Source organism: Balaenoptera borealis (genome assembly GCF_965194805.1).
Source record: "Balaenoptera borealis genome assembly, chromosome: 19".
Classification (NCBI taxonomy): domain Eukaryota; kingdom Metazoa; phylum Chordata; class Mammalia; order Artiodactyla; family Balaenopteridae; genus Balaenoptera; species Balaenoptera borealis.
The window spans coordinates 57764087-57783569 of NC_138878.1; the positions used below are offsets into that span (position 1 = coordinate 57764087).

The following is a 19483-nucleotide window of genomic DNA, read 5'->3' on the forward strand; positions in this document are numbered from 1 at the left end:
CACAGAACCCCAGGAATTTAGCCTGGCATGAGCTTGGGAGCTATGGAATCTCAAAGTCATCAAATCATGGAGTTGTAGCCCCACAAGGGTTAGAGTGAGAGCACCTTGAATTCGCCAGGAGATGGGATCATGGGATCAGAACAGGGGAGAGGAAGTGAATCAGACTCTGGATCCTCTCGTATTGGAGAGGTCCCCGGGGAGGCGATGATGCTAATGGTTCATTGAACTCCCACCCTGTGCTCTGCCCTCTCCTAAGCACTCTACATGTATTAGCTCACTCAATCGTCACAAGGCACAGAGAGGGAAAGTGACCTGCCCAAGGTCACACAGCTGAGAGGTGACAAATCTGGGATTTGAACCTAGGCTGTCCAAGCTGTAAGTCACTATGCTCTTCTCTCTCTTTCTGTTGAGATAAACTTTCATACAGTGATGTGCACAAGTCTCAAGGGCACAGCTCAGCAATTTAAAAAATTACTTCCTTGCAGCCACTAGCCGTAAAGTTCTCTCATGCCCCTTTCCAGTCAGCCCCCCTCCAGAGGTAACTGCTGATCTGCTTTCTGTCACCATCGTTTAGTTGTACCAGTTCTTGGCCTTTGTAGAAATGCAGTCTTACAGCATGCCGTCTCGTGTGTCTGGCTTCCTGTCCTCCACACCACGTCTATGAGAGTCATCCACAGTGTTCCATGTATCAGTAGCCTGCTCTTTCATTGCTGCGGAGTTTTCCACTGTGTGACTGTTACACGATTTGTTGATCCATTTTCTTGTTGATGGACATTTGCTGTTTCCACTTTGGAAGGCTCTAGGAAGGGGAACATTCTAGTAATATCCTCTGATGACACATGTGTGCATCTCTGTTGGGTACATGCCTAGGAATGGAATTGCTGATTGGGGGAGTCCACATGAGTGTGAGTGTGTGCACATGCCCACTGCATGAGACCATGCTGAGGAGGAGTGCCTGAATCTGAGGGGGAAGGCAGTCAGAAGGCAGCGGCCATGTGTGCCAGAAACCGCCTGTGATGCCCAGGGCAGAGCCCAGTCCGGTAAGCGTTACATAAGCCTGGACCTCTCCTGGGGAGGCCAGAGAAACTACTTTATTCATCAGGTACAGGGTAAGAAATACTCCCATAGACAGGTGGGCAATCTGAGGCCCAGAGAGGGCAGGGACTTCCTTGAGGTCACACAGCAGAAAAATAACCCAGGTTTCTGATTGCCTATGCTAATGTCCTCTTACCCTCCCAGCTCCACTTCCTCCAGGGATCCAAGAGGCAGGAAGGAGGCCTCAGGTGGAAGGACCACAGGGCCAGGGCCCATATCTCATTATCTTTTCAGGCACCCCCTTATCTCCCACCGTCCCCCTAATTCAGGGCCCACTTGCCATAGGTCCCTTCTCCCCCCATCTCCCCTCATCCCCCTGTCTCACGGATCTTCCCATCTCTCGCAGTATCTCCGTCTTAGGGCCCCTTCTCCCACAATCTCTGTTTCAAGGGGCTCCTCCCCCACATTGCCCCTATGCCAAGGCCCCTCAGAATCCCCTGATTCAAAGTTCCCGTCGTGCCCCACTCAGAGGGTTCCTCTCCAACAATGTCCTTGCCTCTGGACTCCACCATCCATGGCCCATGCCTTTTTTAAAAAAATTATTTATTTTTAATTATTTATTTATTTATTTATGACTGTGTTGGGTCTTCGTTTCTGTGCGAGGGCTTTCTCCAGTTGCGGCAAGCAGGGGCCACTCTTCATCGCGGTGCGCGGGCCTCTCACTATCGCGGCCTCTCTTGTTGCGGAGCACAGGCTCCAGACGCGCAGGCTCAGTAGTTGTGGCGCACGGGCTTAGTTGCTCCGCGGCATGTGGGATCCTCCCAGACCAGGGCTCGAACCCGTGTCCCCTGCATTGGCAGGCAGATTCTCAACCACTGCACCAACAGGGAAGCCCGGCTCATGCCTTTTGACACCTCCAGGACTTTGCCTGTTACGTCTTCTGCTCAGAGCACGTACTGGCGGGTTATGAGTGAAATCACTTTTATTCGTGTTCCTATGAGGAAACTCCAAAGCCCTCATAACAAAAGTCAAACCCCAATTTCCCCAGGTCGGCCCTGGAAGAAGGCAGCTGGACCTCTGCTTCCAACTCTCTGCTCCCCAAGATTCATCTTCCTCTTGGGGGCTCTTCTGGTTACCCCTGCTGCTCCCATCACTTTGAACTCAGGTGCTGTCCCCCCATTAATGCTCTGGGCTAACTGTGGACTCACAGGCCCCCCCTTGATTTCCTGAAGCCCAGCTCGACCCAAGTGGGAAACCTGAACAAGCTTCTACTAAAAGCCTGGGGCTGACAAAGAGGAAGTAAACGGTAACTAGCCAACCTGATCTTCAAAGTATGGCTCATTCGGTTTCAGCTTGGGACCCCCCCTGCCACGCGCACACAGGTGGTCTCCCTGCCTATTGCGCCACCAGCCCCTTCGACAGGGTCATCTTCCCCACCTTGTGGGGATGCCCTCCAGCAGGCCTCAAAGCCCAAAACCGAAAGGAATGTGATCCTTGGAAGACAGAGTTGGAATTAAGAGTCACCTGGATATCCCAAGTGAGTATTCTCCTTCAGGCCCACCCAACCTTGGAAAATGAGGTCCTCAGTCTGTGTAAGGGAGCCCAGGCTTCCCAATACTTCCACATGCATTTCTTGAGGCATGCTGGTGCACCCTTCTTTCCCACAACTCACTCAGGGGCAGGGGCAAAGACTGAGAGAACTATGGCTGTGAGAGCTAGGGGAAAGAAAGGTCCATGTCTCAGATGCCAGCCACTCTTTGGGACATCCAAGGGGCCAGCAGCCCCTAGTAAGTTACTGTTAAGTTTGAGAAGACTGAACGCTAGAAATAATCATAACAGTCATGATAATGTAGTGGCAATAATATGGACTACCATTTACTGAGCAGTTATAAAATATCAAGACCCTTTCAAGCACTTTCCATGGACCATTCAACCCCATCTCAACCCCATGAGTGTGGTACAATTACAGGGACGAACAAAATCGGACTACAGGTTGGATCTGTTTCTTTTACTTTAACCTTTGCTTCTCATTGCTTTTGTTCACTAAAAGGATACTGTCTATACATAATGGCCTGCCTCGGGAACCCTGCCCCTCTGCCTGAATGTTAAACCAAAGTGCCTTTGTTCAGGGAAACATCCTGACCCTGTCCACCTGTGAATGGCTGCAAGAAAGAAGAAATTAACACATCCCCTCCCTGAGGCTGGCCATTCCAGGAGATATTTGCAAGACTTACGGCCTTTTTACTTCACTTCCTCACCTCCTCCCATTCTCTGTTCTATAAAAGAAACTGGCATCCAGACCCCAATCAGATGGTCTTTTTGAGATACTAGTCCGCCATCTTCTCAGTCTGCCGGCTTTCCGAATAAAGTCGCTATTCCTTGCCTCACCACCTCATCTCCTGATTTATTGGCCTGTCCTGCGGCAAGCAGAGCGAGCTTGGACTTGGTAACAGTACCACCAGGATCTTCACTGTCCAGTTGAGGACACCGAGGTTCAGGGAGGTGATGAAGTCAACACAGCCTGAATTTTGACCTCTGACCCCAGAATCCCAGCTCTTTGCGTTATAACAACTCCGTCTTTTTAAAAATTCTCACCCCTTCAATAAAACTAGAAGAAAAGAAAGTGATAAAATGAAAATAAATCTCAACCCTTTCCTTTCCCCCACTTCCCTCCGTCCTATCCAAAGCAGGGGTTATCCCTAGGTCCCTAACCCTAACCCATTCATCCTTGGGAGCCCAAGGGTTGTGGGGGGAGCTTTGCCCCCTACCTTAGATGCCCCCGCTCCAGCAACCATGGCCCCATCACTAGCCTCTTGAAGAAGGAAGAAATAGGTTCCCACAGATTCTCTACAGTCTCGCTATTCAAAATGTGGGCCATGGACCAGAAGCATCAACATCACCTAGAAACTTGTTAGAAATGCAAATGAATGGTCTCACCCTAGATCTGCTGAATCAGAACACCTGCGTGTTTTAGCACGTGTTTTCTTTTATACCTTCTAGAGTCAGAATGACAGCTCTACACGGTCTCCATCGTACCCTGCACGGGGAGTACACAACGTTTTCTGACTTTAGAGCTCCGGCTTCTGACTTTAGAGCTTGCATAACGCCCTGACTCCTGACAACCCACCTTCCCCGACTCCACGCGTCCTGCTTCTGAAACTACAACTCCCACAATGCCCAGAGGCGTCACTTTACGCGACTACATCTCCCAAGGTGTTTCGCGAGCCATACCACCATCATGGCACCCACTCTCTCCGACATCATCGGGACTACAACTCCCACAACGCTCGGCGGCAAAACTACCGCCCCCAGAGGCTCCAGACCCGCTACACGTCAGCTCCCGCTCCGCTGGGTGAGGCCAGGCTCGGGCGGGTCCCGCGGGGTGTGCAGGGCCCCGGGCTCGTTACAGCCGTTCTTCCCCTCATAGCACAGACATGGCGGCCGAGAAGGACCAGCAGAAGGATGCCGAGGTGGAAGGGCTGAGCGCCACGTGAGCAAGCTGGATCTAGCCCCCCTGACCGAGACCCGGGTGTCCTGGTCCCCCGCCCCTTCCTCCCTGGGGTCCTAGGAATCCCGGCCTCCAGACGCATGAGTCTGGGCCCCTGGTGTCCTCTTCGAGGACTCTGGAGTCTGGGCCCTCAGCCCCTTTCTCCCCGGGGATCCAGGAGTCTGGGACCATATCTTCCCCAGAACCCCGGAGTCCGGCCCCCCTCGGTCCTCTTCTTGCTCGAGGGTCCGGGTTCCATCCCGGTCTATCGCTGACCTGGCCCCGCACCCACCAGGACCCTGCTGCCGAAACTGATTCCGTCCGGCGCGGGCCGTGAGTGGCTGGAGCGGCGCCGTGCGACCATCCGGCCCTGGGGCTCCTTCGTGGACCAGCGGCGCTTCTCGCGGCCCCGCAACCTGGGCGAGCTGTGCCAGCGCCTCGTACGCAACGTGGAGTACTACCAGAGCAACTATGTGTTCGTGTTCCTGGGCCTCATCCTGTACTGTGTGTGAGTGCCTCTCCGGCCTGGCCCCGCGCCCACCAGGCTGCCAGACCCGCACTGGCCGGCCCCGCCCTCAGCATCCGGCCCCTCCTCTCACTGGCCAGGCCCCGTCCCCATGGGGTAGCTCTGCCGGACCTTTTGACCCAAGGGCCAGGTCCCTACTCCCGCATCAGCCTGGCCAGGATTCAGTGTAACCAAATGTGACCTAGACTTCCCCGGCCCCAAGGACGTAGCCTGTCATCCGCCAGTGTAGAAGGTCCGGGCCTCCGTGTCTGGCCCAGTCCCAGCTGCCTGACGCATGCCTCCCTGCCCTCTTCCAGGGCGACATCCCCCATGCTGCTGGTGGCTCTGGCTGTCTTCTTTGGCGCCTGTTACATCCTCTATCTGCGCACGTTGCAGTCCAAGTTTGTGCTGATGGGTGAGAAATCCCCTGCCCTCCTCAAATCCTGGTCTCTTGGAATGCAAGCCTTTGACTCCAAACCTCAGTCCTTGTGAACCCAAGTCTGCCCAAGCCTAGATCTACACTAGATCCCCCAAACTCAATCCCTTAAAGTCTCAGACACACCGGATTCTTCCACCCGCTCTCAGCCCCACAAATTGCTATTCCCCAAGCCCAGAAAATATCCCAGAACCCACCTCCACCTGCTCCTGTCCCTTAAACCTCCTCCTTCCCTCTCCCTCCTCCCTAACCTCCTGCCAAAGGCATCAGCTGCAGGTACCCACATTGGACACCAGGTGGCGACCTTACACTGGCCTATATCTGTGCTCCCCTTTCCTGCTTCCTGGGGTGGAAGTGGAAAAATCTTGGGACTTCTCAGAGAGGGAAGCTGAGGCCTGTGGCTCATGTGGTCCCAGACTGACACCAAGCACCACTGAGAAGAAAGAGGGGCCTGAGTTCCCAAGTAGGGGAAGCTCAAGGTTTGGAGTGGGGATAAGGGGGAATTGCGATCAGACAAACAGGTAGACCTAAGGCAGAATCCTTCAGAAGCCTGCCAGTTTTGTACATGACAAAGATGGTATGGGTGGAGGGGCATGTCGGGCAAGCCCAGGGCATGGAGGGCGCGCCTGGAGCATAGACATGACGTGGCTTCAGCCACTGCTGCCACCAGGACCTGCAGACCCGACCTTCCAGTCTGCCTTGAGAAGGCAGACATCTGTACAGCCCTCCCTCAGTGTCCACAGGGGATTGTTCCAGGAGCCCCCGTGGATGCCAGAATCCACAGATGCTCAAGTCCTTTGTAAAAAATGACGAAGAACAATGATCCATGGGTTTCCAACCGAGGATACAGAGGACTGACTGTATTGTTTTGTGAAATCATCCAGGGACTTCCCTGGCGGTCCAGTAGTTAAGACTACGTGCTTCCACTGCAGGGGGCCCAGGTTCCATCCCTCGTCAGGGAACTAAGATCCCGCGTGCCGCACAACACGGCCCCCCCCCAAAAAAAAAAACGAAAGAAAGAAAAATCATCCAGTTTCTCGGTCAGCCACAAATCAAATCAAATTCTTGTGGAATAATATGCAGACTCAAAAGACACATCCACGGGTCAGACTTGGCCCTTGGGCCACCAGTTGGAGACTAGGTCTACGGGAGTGCAGGTTGGAGCAGGAGAGCTGTAGTTTAGAGGGTGGCGAGGGGGCTGAGGAAGGCCCCTTGTATTCCCACGGACAGTGGGTGGGGACATTGGAGACATGGGTGGGGCCCATGGACTTGGAGGGCCTCGGCACGAGGAGTTTAGATCCTGAGGCTCCCGGAGCTTGTGACACCAGATTGGTGAGGTGGGGGTCTCAGGGGTTACTCTGGGAGAGGGCACGAGTATCGGAACAGCTGCCCCAATGCCGTCTGCCCCCAGGCCGAGAGGTGACCCCAGCCCATCAGTATGCTCTGGCTGGGACCGTCTCCTTTCCCTTCTTCTGGCTGGCTGGCGCGGGCTCCGCCGTCTTCTGGGTCCTGGGTGAGTACAGGATCTGGGTAGCGCTGTGGGCAGTGGGGGCCAGGTGAGGCAGTCAGGCCCTGAACTGCCCGTTTTCCTGCAGGAGCCACCCTCGTGGTCATCGGCTCCCACGCCGCCTTCCATCAGGTGGAGGCCGTGGACGGGGAGGAGCTGCAAATGGAACCTGTGTGAGGTGGCTTCACGGACCTGCCAGCCTCCCGAGCCAGCTGCCCTGTCCCCGTTCACCCCCGTCCTGCTCGGCTCTGCAGGTCTGGCCAAAGGCCCCCTTCCCATTACAAGCCCAGGGAGGGACTCCAACTTTGGAAATAAAACTGTTAACAGTTGTTCAGCAAATATTCTCCCAGGGTCTTCTGTGGGTCTGTGCCGGTGATGCTGGGATCCTGCAGAGGCCAAGAAGGTGGGGAGCGAGTGGGCCGCGGGCGTGGTGGGAGGAGGGTGGTGGAGAATAAGCAAGATGGATAACAAATATGATAGGACAGCCAGCGATGACAGGTTCTTAGGAGGAGAAACGAGTATGCCGGGGGCCCCCGAGACCACCCCCATATCCGGTGATTTGCTAGGAGGACTCAGGACTCAGTATCTAGTTGTACTCACAGATGTGCTTTTTTTTTTAAGCTAATGAATTGCCACTTACTGGGGCTTTATTTTATTTTATTTTATTTTTAATTAATTTATTTTTGGCCACGTTGAGTCTTCGTTGCTGTGCGCGGGCTTTCTCTAGTTGCGGCGAGCGGGGGCTACTCTTCGTTGCGGTGCGCGGGTTTCTCATTGCAGTGTTTTCTCTTGTTGCGGAGTACAGGCTCTAGGCGCGCAGGCTTCAGTAGTTGTGGCACGCGGGCTCAGTAGTTGTGGCGCGTGGGCTTAGTTGCTCGGCAGCATGTGGGATCTTCTCGGACCAGGTATCGAACCCCTGTCCCCTGCATATGCAGGCGGATTCTTAACCACTGCACCACCAGGGAAGTCCCCAGATGTGATTTATTATCATGAAAGACTATGAAGCAAAATCAGCAAAGGAAAAAGGCACATGGGGCGAAGTCCAGAGGAAACCAGGCACAAGCTGCCCAGAGTCCTCTCCCAGTGGAGCCACCTGGGTTGAGTGTAATACCCCCAGCAGTGAAATGTTGTCTTCGGGGAAGCTCATCAGAGACTTAGTACCCAGAAGGAAAGCAGTTGTTCAGCATAAACAACATCATTTGCACAAACAGTTTAGACACGAAAGCCACTCTTTCAGGGAGAGGTGAGAACCTTGCTGAAACCCAGGTTCCCAGATGCCAGCCAAGGGCCACTATGCAAGCAGGCCTCTCTAAGGACAGCAGTCTTGGGCCTACTGTGTTAACTCTTCCTCATAGAGAAAGTTCTGGAGATGAGTTATAGTTTAAAGAAGACCTCCCTGAGACGATGTTGAATGAAGACTTAAATTGAGTGAGGGAGCCGCCGCAGATCTTTTGGAGGAAGAATGTTCTGGACAGAGGAAGCAGCAGGTGCAAAGGCCCAGAGACAGCACTGTGCCCGGAGGTTTGAGGAACAGCGAGGAGGCCGGTATGGCTGGTGCAGATCGCGGGGTGGGGGGGGTGCTTTGGTTTTCCTGAGTGAGGTGAGAGTGACACAATTTGCTTTTCACTGTAACGTGAAGGCCGCTGTGTGGGACCGCTGACAAAAGAGAAATGCACGTGGTAGGGAAAGCACTTGGCAGGTGTGGCAGCAAAGTGAGGTGACAGATAGGGTCTGAAAAGCTACTTCAGATGGGGCTGGTCTGGGAGCCCTCTCCAGGGAGGTGGCATTTCAGTGAGCTCTGAGGGAAGCGGAGCCAGCCACAGGAAGAGCTGCGGGCCGAGCGGCCTAAGCAGAGGTACAGCCAGTGCCCAGGCCTGGCAGTGCCATCCCCCGGCCTCCCCAGCTTCGTGTCTCATCACCAAAACTCACCGGTTCATCGTTCATTCAGGGCCCGCTGAGTGCTCCACATTGTTCTGGAATCCTGTCACATATGGAGGCCACCAGCCACATGTGGCTATTGAGCACTTGAAGCATGGCTGGTCCAGATTGAGATGTGCTGTGAGTGTAAAATACCCACCAGATTTCAAACAGTTATTAGGAAAAGGGTGTAAGATATCTTGTTAATAATTTTGTATATTGGTTATGTGTTGGAAGGATAATTTGTTGGATATGCCAGGGTAAATTATTATGTTCACCTTTTTCTTTTACTTTTTAAAATGTAATTAGGTAGAAAACACAGGGGACTTCCCTGGCGGTCCAGTGGTTAGGACTCCGCGCTTCCACGGCAGGGGGCACAGGTTTGATCCCTGGTCAGGGAACTAAGATCCCGCATACCACGCGGCACGGCCAGAAAAAAACAAAAAAAGAAAATACAACATTACATCTGTAGCTCATATCCTGTTTCTACTGGACACACTGGCTTAGATGCTGGGGAACCAGCAGCGCCACAAAGAGACGAGGCCCACATTCATGAGCCAAGCAACAACAAGCAGGAAGCTCTCAGCGAAGCCAGTGAAACAGGTGAGGCTGGTGGGTAGCTGGGGAAGGAGGGACTCGCTTAGAGGGGAGGCTGGAGGGGCAGGGCCTTGCTGGGCAATGAGGAGGAGATTGCCTCTCAGAGGTCTGGGGGAAGGGTATTCCAGCCAGAGGGAACTGCAAGTGCAAAGGCCCTGAGGTAGGACCTGCCCAGTGACAAGGCAACGCTGTGGCTGGGGTGATGGGAGTGACGTAGGAGATGATGGTGGGGAGGATGTCGGGGACCAGATGAGGCCGGACCTGCAAGCCACGGGAGATCTTTGGATTTTAGCTTAAGGTAATGTGGAACCGTGGAAGGCTTTTGAGCAGGGGAGGGACAGGGTCAGGTGTGAACGTTAGAAATATCTCTCCGAGGGACTTCCCCGGCGGTCCAGTGATTGGGACTCCACGCTTCCACGGCAGGGGGCACGGGTTCAGTCCCTCATCGGGGAACTAAGACCCTGCAAGCCGTGCAGCACGGGCAAGAGGAAAAAAAGAAGAAGAAGAAAAAGAAATATCCCTTCGGTGTCGTGTGGGGGATGGGCTGGGAGACCAGGGAGGATGAGCCAAGTTGGGGAAGATGAGGCAGGGACGTGGAACGGAAAGGACGGACAGGGAGGCAGATTCAGGAAGACAAGGGTGGGCGCTTGGCGACTGACCTGCGTCGGAGCTGAGTGGGAGAGAGCAGGCAAGGGTGACCCCCGCACTGCTGGCAAAATGGGAAGGTTAGGGGGCTTGGGTGTCTGGGACCACTCTGTTCCCAGTCACCAGGGCCGCACTTCCAGTGGCTGCCACCAGAGGGCAGAAAAGGGCTTCCTCCAGACCTTCTCCAGGGAGGGAGCCAGGGGTGGACTTGTCCTGGCCGAGGAGACCTGGGGTGCCTGAGGAGGAGAGTCTACTCAGAGGCCAGGGTCCCAATCCCAACTTGGGGGTGGCAGAAGGCGTTTAGTTGGTTAATCCAGCTGCCAGTATTCCCAGGGGAGACTGCCCTTCGGGGTGGGTGGTCACTCCGTCCAGTTTCCATTGCAGGGCCTGGAGTCAATGTGGTCAGGCTGACTTGTTTGGAGGTGACAGAGGCGGGGGACCCAAGGACCTGGGACTGAGCTCCCTGGGGCAAGGGGTCAGCAGCCTGGGTCTGGGGGTTGGTGGTGGGAGGCTGAGACTCAGGCCAGAGGCCTAATCTGGAGGTGACTAACTCCAGGTCCCTAACTGATGTTGAGACCAGAAGCTTCCATGGGGGTGGGCAGAACTGGGGGGCCACTTCCCCCTCTATCTCTTCCTGAATGACCTTGGGGTTGAGAGTTTTGGTTTTGGGAAAGAGAAACTGGGGGCTTGGTGTCTCGTAAAGGGACCAAAAGTCTGGTTGTCTATTTTGGTGATAGAGACTGGGGGTCCAGTTAGCTGGTTGGAGTGACAGATTGGGGCTCTGGCTGTCAACTTCATGATTAAAGAGCCCGTGGGCCCAGGTTTGGGGTGACAGGGACAAGGGATCTACTTGTCCAGTGTAGAGTGACAGTCAGGGAGTGCCTGCACCTCATTCGGGGTGTCAGACTGGCCATCTGATTGTCTTGTTTGGGGTGACAGCTTGGAGTCCAGTCTCTGGTTTGGGGTAATAGAAATTGGGGATCTTTTATCAACTTTGAGGTCATTTATCTAACTTGGGGTGACAGACTGGGATGCCTGAGGACATTGGGAGTCCAGGGCCCTAGTTTAGGATGACAAGGTAGTGCGTCCCCTGGGCTGGAAGCAACCTGATCGGGGTCTGATTGTTTCTTTTTTTTTTTTTTTTAATTTTATTTATTTATTTATTTATGTTTGGCTGTGTTGGGTCTTCGTTTCTGTGCGAGGGCTTTCTCTAGTTGCGGCAAGTGGGGGCCACTCTTCATCGCTGTGCGAGGGCCTCTCTTGTTGCAGAGCACAGGCTCCAGACGCACAGGCTCAGTAGTTGTGGCGCACGGGCTTAGTTGCTCCGCGGCATGTGGGATCTTCCCAGACCAGGGCTCGAACCTGTGTCCCCTGCATTGGCAGGCAGATTCTCAACCACTGCGCCACCAGGGAAGCCCCTGATTGTTTCTTGAGGTGGCAGAGACAGGCAACACTGGTTGGTGGTGACAGAGCCTGGGGACCCTGTTGTGTAATTTGGGCCACCAGAGATTGGGGGTTTCTCTGCCCAGTGTGAAGTGACAGCAACTAGGAGATTTTTTTTTTTTTTTTTTGACAACATTTGCTTTTCTTTTTTGGCTGTGCCACGCGGCTCGTGGGATCTCAGTTCCCCAACCAGGGATTGAACCCCTGGGCCATGGCAGTGAAAGCGCCGAATCCTAACCACTAGACCACCAGAGAACTCCCTAGGAGATCATTTTTTTTAGTTTGGAGAATGTCTGCTTGTCCTGTTTGAGGCTGAAAACACTGGGTCTAGTCCTCTAATTTTAAGTGACAGATTTAGGCTCTTTTATCTGGTTGGGAGTGACAGAGACCAGAGTTGGAGGTGTCAGATACTGGGGTTCTTGTCAAGGTTGGGGTGATGGGGACTAGTCTAGTCTGGGGTGACAGACTGGGGGTCTTAATTGTCTAGTTTTCGGTGACCAAGACTGGGCCCTGGAGTTTCCTTAGGGGTATCAGAGTTGGCGTCTAATCTTTTTTGGGGTGACAGAATGATAGTCTAGTTGTTAGGTTAAGATATCAAAATCCTGAGGTTTGGGATATCAGATTGAAGTTTCAGTTTCTAGTTTGGAGCAACAGAAATCCGGGGTCTGGTGAACTCCATTGGGGTGTCTGAGACTTGTGGTCTGGTTATTCCTTTTGGAGTGCCAGAAACACAAGGCCGATTGTCTAGCTTGGGGTTATGGAGACCAAGGGACTGGTTATCTAGTTTAGGGTGATGACACTGGGGTTGGGGTGCTGGTCTGGGGTGAAAGACATTGGGGTGACCATTTGGCTAGTGTGAAGAAGCAGACAGTACAGGTCCAGTTGCCTGGTTTGGGTGACAGACTGACTGGGCTCCTTCTGGTTGGCTTGGGAAGCAGAGACCAGGGATGCCCCTGTCATGAGATTTCAGAGGACCGTGGGGTATCTTTGTCTAGTGTGAAGTGCCAGAGCCTGGGCGTCCAGATGTCTAGTTTGGGACATCAGAAGTGAGGGTTCATGTGTCTAGATTGAAGTGGCAGAGACCAGAGGTTCTGGGATTCAGGACCCGGCTTGGGGTGACAGAGACTAGGAGGTTAGTTTGTGATGACAGAGATTAGGAATCAGTTGTCCAGTTTGGGATGAAATGACTAGAGCTCTGGGGTCTCATTTAGGGTGACGTAGAATGGGAGTTTGCTCGTCTAGTCTGGCATGAGTGGGACCAGGGGTCTGGTGGTCCAGTTTAGGAGGACAGACCGGAGTTTGATTGACAAGGTGAAGGCTACACGGGCTGTGGGGTCAGGTCTCTAGTTTGAGGTGACATTTATGTACCCAGGTGCCCAAAGTGGAGTGACAGAGCCTAGAGGTACCGTTGTCTTGTTTTGGGGGGGAGGGGCAAAGACTGGGTCCCAGGGCATACTTGGGGTGTCAGAGACTGAGGGTTTGGTTGTATCCTTTTGTGGGGAAAAAACTGGGTCCCAGGGACATTCAGTTGACACACTCTGGGGGTCTGGTTGCCTAGTTTTGTGGGACAGAGATTAGGGTTCTGGGTGTATTTGGAGTGACAGACTGGGATCTGGCTGTTGAGTGGCAACTTGGGGGTACTAAGGAGTATTTGGGGGTTTGGCTGTGGGCCTGTTATCTAGTTTTGTGGATCACAAACTGGGGTCCCAGGGTGCATTTGGGGTGACAGACCAGGGACATGGTTGTCTGGTTTTCAGAGGACAGATGCCATGGTTCCAGGGTGTATTGGGGGTGACAGAATGGGGGTCTGGTGGTCTAGTTTTGGAGATCAGAGACTGGGGTCCCAGGGTATATTTGGGGAGACAGAGACCATGGTCTAGTTGTCTAGTTTGCTCGGATATTGACTAGGATCTCAGAGAGTATTTGGGGTGGCAGAGATTGAAGTCTGTCTAGTTTTGTGGAACAAGGACTCAGGTCCCAGAGCATACCTGGGGTGACAGAGCTTGGGGTCTGGTTCTAATTTCGTGTGACAGAGACTGAGGTCCCAGGGAGCATTTGGGATGACAAAGCCGGCTACGTGGTTGTCTATTTTGTAGGACTGAGAGACTGGCATCCCAGGATGTTTTGGGGGTGACAGACTGGTTAAGACCAGAGGTTGGTGGTATGGTCTGGGTGGGGGATTGGGTGCTCAGCTTGTTAACTGGTGGAGAGAGTTTGAGTGCTGGTTGTCTAGTTTGATGTTGCAGACTTTTTAAAAATTATTTATTTATTTATGTATTTATTTTGGCTGCGCTGGGTCTTTGTTGCAGCGCGAGGGCTCTTCGTTGCGGTGCGCGGGCTCTAGAGCGCGTGGGCTCAGTAGTTGCAGTGCTCGGGCTTAGCTGTGGCATGTGGGATCTTAGCCCCCGGACCGGGGATCGAACCCGTGCCGCCTGCACTGGGAGCACGGAGTCTTAACCACTGGACCACTAGGGAAGTCCCTCATGTTGTAGACTTTATTCATCCATTGTCATGTTTGGGGTGACAGAGACTATAGGTCTAGTTGCCCAGATCGGGTGACAGAAACTGTTGATCTTGTTTTATAATTGGGGGTGATAAGGACTGGAGTCTTTTGTCCAGTTTGGGTTGACATTAATTGGGGTTCAATTGTCCATTTGGGGGAGACAGGTCCTGGGATCAATTGTCTAGTTTGAGGTGATAAGACCAGGTGTCCAAGGTGACGTAGGTGGGGGGATACCATCTCTCAGTTCCAGGTGACAGAGACTACCTGTCCCTGGGTCTGGAGCCAATTCATGTGAACGATGGTTCAGTTTAGGGTGACAGAAACTGTGTGAGGCCAATCATCTACTTTGGAATGATAGAGTTGGAGTTTCACAATCTATTTGGGGATGATGGGATGGGGTAACCGAGATTGGGGGTGTTGGTGAATAGTTGGAAAGAATTTTTTTTTTGTCTTTACTGAGTTTGTTACAATATTGCTTCTGTTTTAATTTTTTGGCCCTGAGGCATGTGGGATCTTAGCTCCCCGACCAGGGATCGAACCCGCACCCCCTGCATTGGAAGGCGAAGTCTTAACCACTGGATCACCACGGAAGTCCCCCTATTGGAAAGAATTGAGATGGGGGACTATCTTGCCTCCTTTGGATGACAGAGACCAAGGGTACCTTGTTGGGGTGTCAGAGACTAGAGTTCTGCTAGTCTACTTTGGGATTACAGATGGGGACCTAGTTGTCTACTCTGGGGAGACACAAACTGGGGATCCAATGGCCCAATTTGAGATGACACATGGCATCGTGGAGATTGGTTATATTTTCATACCAAGGGTCTGGTGCTCTGTTTGCGGTGGTGTGACCAGGGGTGTGGGGACCTAGTTTCCCATGTCAGAGATTAGGGTCCAGGGCCTAGTTTGGGGCGTTAGGCCAGGAATCCGACTGTGTAGAGGGTGGCAACATTGAGGCCAGCTGTGTAGCTTGGGGCACAGAGACTGGGGTTGTGGCTTTGCCCTTTGGTAAGACGGAAGATCACCAGTTTTAGTCTGAGGAGGCAGGAACTGTCATTCCAGTTCTCTAGTTTGGGGTGCAGAGCCTGGGGACATGGTGCCTTCCAAATGCTGAGTCTGTGCTGGCACCTGAGTGTTCCTGGGGTGACTGAGTCAGGGGTCTCCTGCGCCCAGGTGTGGGGTCCCTGGACAAGTGTGGATTTCTGAGTAAGCGTGGCCTGGGTGTGGAGCCCCGTTTGGGGGTTACAGAAGCTGGGAGTCTGGGCATTTGGAACCTGAGAGGTCAGGACCCCAGGGCCCAGGATCCACTTGAGGGGTGCTTGATTGGGTTTGGGGACGTCTGTGACACAAAAGGCCAAGGGCTTTCAAGGCTGGGATATCTCAACACGTGGGCATGGAGGTGATGGACACTGGGGCAGAGACACCCAGCGTGGGGAGGATTGAGGACAGGGCCCGAATGCAGGTCTGAGGCGGGGGGTGGGGTCTCTGAGGCTGGGGCACAGTGGGCTATGGGGCTTTCTGGCTCGGGGGGTTCAGCTGCCTTAGTCAAACACAACAGGGTCCTGTGGGTCAAAGTCTAGATTGGGGCACATGGTTATGGTGGTCAAGATGCATTGCTGCAGGTGATGAAAACTGGGGACCCAGATCCCTACTTGGGGGGGATACTGAATTTGGGGTGACCGGAGTCCCTCCTGCCGAGTTCTGGTGCTTGTGAGCCCACGTTCCTGATTTGGGTGCCTAAAGCCAGGCTCTAGATCTGCGACAGTGCAGACTTACGTGGGGGCTGGAGGGGGCCACGGAGGCCTGCATTAGTGCTGACAGCAGGGGCCTAGCTGGTGACACAGGAGGGGCCTCCTGGGCTGCTTCCCCTGTCAAGCCTGGCTGAGTCTGGAGACTCAGCTGTCCAGTTGAGAGTGACTGGTCTGGGGTTGAGTTGTGACCACACTTGGCAGCCCATATGCTCATTTTGGGGTCCTGTTGATTACTTTAGAGCTGACTGCAGTTTGGGGCTCGCTGAGCCTGGGCATCCCACACCCTGGTTTGGGGGTATCTGACACTGGGAGGCCAGATGCCGAGCTTGTGGGTGACTAGCCGTGGGGTTCAGATGCTATTCTGAGAGAGACTCGCTGTGGCTTTACCGACTGTGGGGCCCTGAAGGTAAACTTAGGGGTGAGACTGTGGTCTGCATTCTAATTTGAGGATTAAGGCTGGGGCCCTAAATGCTAAATTAGAGGTGACTTACCCTGGTGTCCAGATGGGAGGTTCTGGGGCTGGGGGACCCAGAGCCCTAGTCTGGGGATAGCTGAGGCAAGCTACTCAGATGTCTAGTTTAGCGGGGGCCTCATATGGGCTGCCCAGATGCTGAGGTTGAGATGACCAATGGGGAGCCCTAATGCCAGTTTGGGATGACGGCTGGAGCCCAGGTGTCAAGTTTGGCAGTGACCCCCTCAGTCACCTGCAGTTGACTGTGTCTTCATATGCCTCCCTGGGGGGTGCGGGGCTGTCATTCTTGTGTATCAGAAGCCTTGGACTTCCCTGGCGGTCCAGTGGTTAAGACTCTGCACTTCTACCGCAGGGGGCGTGGGTTTGATTCCTGGTGGGAACTAGGATCCTGCATGCCACTCGGCGCGGTCCAAAAAAAAAAAAGGAAGCCTAGTTTTGGGGGGCATTTAAGAGGGGGGACTAGCTGCCTAGTTGGGGATTATTAAGAGTTCCTAATACTTACATACAATTTGGGGTTCACTGAGCCTCAAGGCCTAGTTGCCAAGGTTTGAGGTGACTGTCACTGGGCTTCCTTGTACCTGGTTTAGGAGTGATGGAGTTTGGAGTTGCCTAGTATGGGGGTGTCTGAGGCTAATCACCCAGGTACCTAGTTAAGGGTTGACTGACATGGCGGCTTAGACCTTGGAGGGCCTAGATGCCTGGTTTAGGGGTGGCTTATGGGGGTGGGTCTCAATACCTAGTTCGGGGTGAACTAACCTCGGGGCCCAGATGCTGAGTTTAGGGTTTGCCACCTAGAGGGGCTCTAATGCGTATTTCATTTGGGAGGTACTGAGACCAGGGGCCCAGCTGCCTATTTTTGAGGTGTCTCAAAGTCAGGTGTCTGTGAGACTGTGGCGATGAAGAGGTTGGAGGTTACTGCCCATTGGGGGTTCCTGCTACTTATTTTAATGGTGACAGTGGCTGTGAATCCATGTACACGTTTTGGGGCTGAATGAGCCTCGGGGCCTAGTTAACAAATTTGGGGGTGACTGTGGGTCCCTGGTGTCGCGATGGTGGGTCATTGGGCTGAGATCCAGAAGTTTGATCTGGGGAATAGAGGCTAGTTTGGGGCACCTGACTGTGGGTTCACATCCCTAGTTTGGGGGGGTCACTGAGTTGAGGGATACAGAGGCTTGGCTTTGGGGGGGTTGAATTAGTCTCCTGTGGCTGGTAACAAACCAAGTGGCTTAAAACAGGAGAAATTTATTCCCTCGCAGTTCTGGAGGCCAAAAGTCCAAAATGAAGGTGTCAGCAGGGCCGCCATCCCTGCAAAGGCTCTAGGGGAGGATCCTTCCTTGCCTCTTCCTGGCTCCATCTTCACATGGCCTTCTCCTCTGAGGCTTCTCTTCAGTCTCAGTCTCTTATAAGGACATCACCATCGTCATTGGATTTAGGGCCACCCCAGGTAATGCAGGGTGGGCTCATCTGGAGATCTGTCACTTAATGACATCTTCAAAGACTCTTTACCAAATAATGTCACATTAGCAGGTTAGGACATGGACATCTTTTGGGAGGCCATCACAACCCACTACAGGGCACCCTAAAATTCTTTCTGATTATGGGGTTCCCAGAGTTTATTTTAGGATGACTGACCTCGAGGGTCAGCTCCAGATGCCTGACTAGGGGGTGTTTGGCTTGATTTGCCTACTTTTAGGGTAACAGCCTATGAGATACTAATGGTTAGTGTAGGGGTAACTGAAGGTTGGGGCCAGAGGTATAGTCTGGGGATCACTAAGCTTCAGTGTCAGAGTCCTGTCTTTGGGGATGTCTGAGGTTGGGAGGCTAGCTGCCTAGTTTGTGGGTTAACTTATTAAGTTCCTAACTCTTAGGGGAGGTGATGTGAGGGGAGCTCAGATGTACATTTTAAGGGCAACTGATGACGGGGTTCCAGATGGCAAGTTGGAGAGCTAGTAAAGCTGCTTGTTCAAATGCCTGGGTTAGGGTTACCAATGATTGGGTCCAGATGCACGGTTTGGGGGTGATGGTAGAGACCTAGATGACTAGTGTCAAGGTGACTTGCTGGGGGGTTCCTGACCTTGTCTTAGTGGAAACTGAGTCTGGAGCCAACTGTCTAGTTTGGGGGAGTCTTAAGCTGGGTGGGGCCCAGATCCCAAGTTTGGATTGATTGAGTCTGGGGCTCCAGTTGTCAAGATTGCAGTTACTCAGTTTACGGGCGACTGAATTTCAGTCCCATTTCCTAGTTTGTGTTGAGAACAGCATTCATGCCCTGAGTGGGGTGACAGCAGCTGGGGGCCCATTTGTCTAGCTCATGGGTGAATTATCTCAAAGTCCTGATGTTTGTTTAGGGTTCAATGAGGAAAGTCTAGGTGTGCCAACTTTAGGGCCTCTGATGCTTAACTCTGGGGTGACTGAGTCTGAGGGAATAAATGTCTACTTTAGGGGTGACTTGTGGAGTTACTTATTTGGGGGTGACTGATCTAAGGCCCAATCTCCCTTATCCCATCAGTGTCTTGGGCTGGAGGTTTGGGGTGAATGGGGCTGGGGCCCAGAACTCTCATTTGGGGGTGTCTGGGGCTGGGCTGTGGGTAGAATACGTTTCTGAGTCTGGGTAACTTTATATGGCCTGGGGTGACTCAGCTCAAGGTATGGATCTGATCCTAGGGGTCTCCAGTCTGCTTGGGGGTTTCTGAGAGCCGGTGGGGACTCACGTGCCTGGTTCTTGGTTTCTAGCCCCCTCCTTTGGGGGAATCTGAGACTGGGGCCCAGAAGTGCTATAGACCCCATCCCCAGGTCTGGGGACCCCGGCTCCATTGCTGCCCCCAAGGTCGGGCCCCTCCTGTGGATCTTTTGGGAGGGGTGATCCATTTCGGGGGTGACCGATTTGGGGGTCACACGCCTGGCCTACGTAGTTCTGGAGGGGACTGAGGGGGCCCGGGCGGGGCGGGAGTGGGGGCCCTGAGGCGCAGAGCCGGGCTGCGGTCCCCGGGGCTGGCTGCGGCGGGGGTTCCCGCGGGAAGCAGAGCGCGGCGGGGCAGCCGGCGGCGGGAGGGCGAGAGCCGGAGTGACAGGAGAGGAAGAAAAATGGGCCGAGAAATCAGAGTGGACGCGCGGGGGGCGCGAGTCCGGGAGCGGGCGGCGGCGGCGGCGGGCGGGGGCCGCGCCTCTGCCTCGAGGGACACCGCCCGCGC

General features: G+C 53.8%; 1 protein-coding gene across 1 annotated transcript; it reads left to right on the forward strand.

Moving 5' to 3' along the window:
• Positions 1-4358: 4358 nt before the first annotated feature.
• Positions 4359-7309, forward strand: RABAC1 (Rab acceptor 1). Its single transcript, XM_082369701.1, has 5 exons — positions 4359-4525; positions 4818-5030; positions 5345-5442; positions 6875-6976; positions 7059-7309. The coding sequence occupies exons 1-5, from the start codon at positions 4470-4472 to the stop codon at positions 7145-7147; spliced, it is 558 nt and encodes a 185-aa protein (XP_082225827.1). The 5' UTR covers positions 4359-4469; the 3' UTR covers positions 7148-7309.
• Positions 7310-19483: the final 12174 nt, after the last annotated feature.

What these genes read in the sequence shown, in the direction of transcription:
- RABAC1 (XM_082369701.1), top strand. Translation starts at nt 4,470, where the DNA reads ATGGCGGCCGAGAAGGACCAGCAGAAGGATGCCGAGGTGGAAGGGCTG. An exon ending in GTGGAAGGGCTGAGCGCCAC is followed by an intron (nt 4,526 to 4,817) that starts GTGAGCAAGCTG and finishes CGCACCCACCAG; the next exon opens with GACCCTGCTGCCGAAACTGA. An exon ending in GTCCAAGTTTGTGCTGATGG is followed by an intron (nt 5,443 to 6,874) that starts GTGAGAAATCCC and finishes GTCTGCCCCCAG; the next exon opens with GCCGAGAGGTGACCCCAGCC.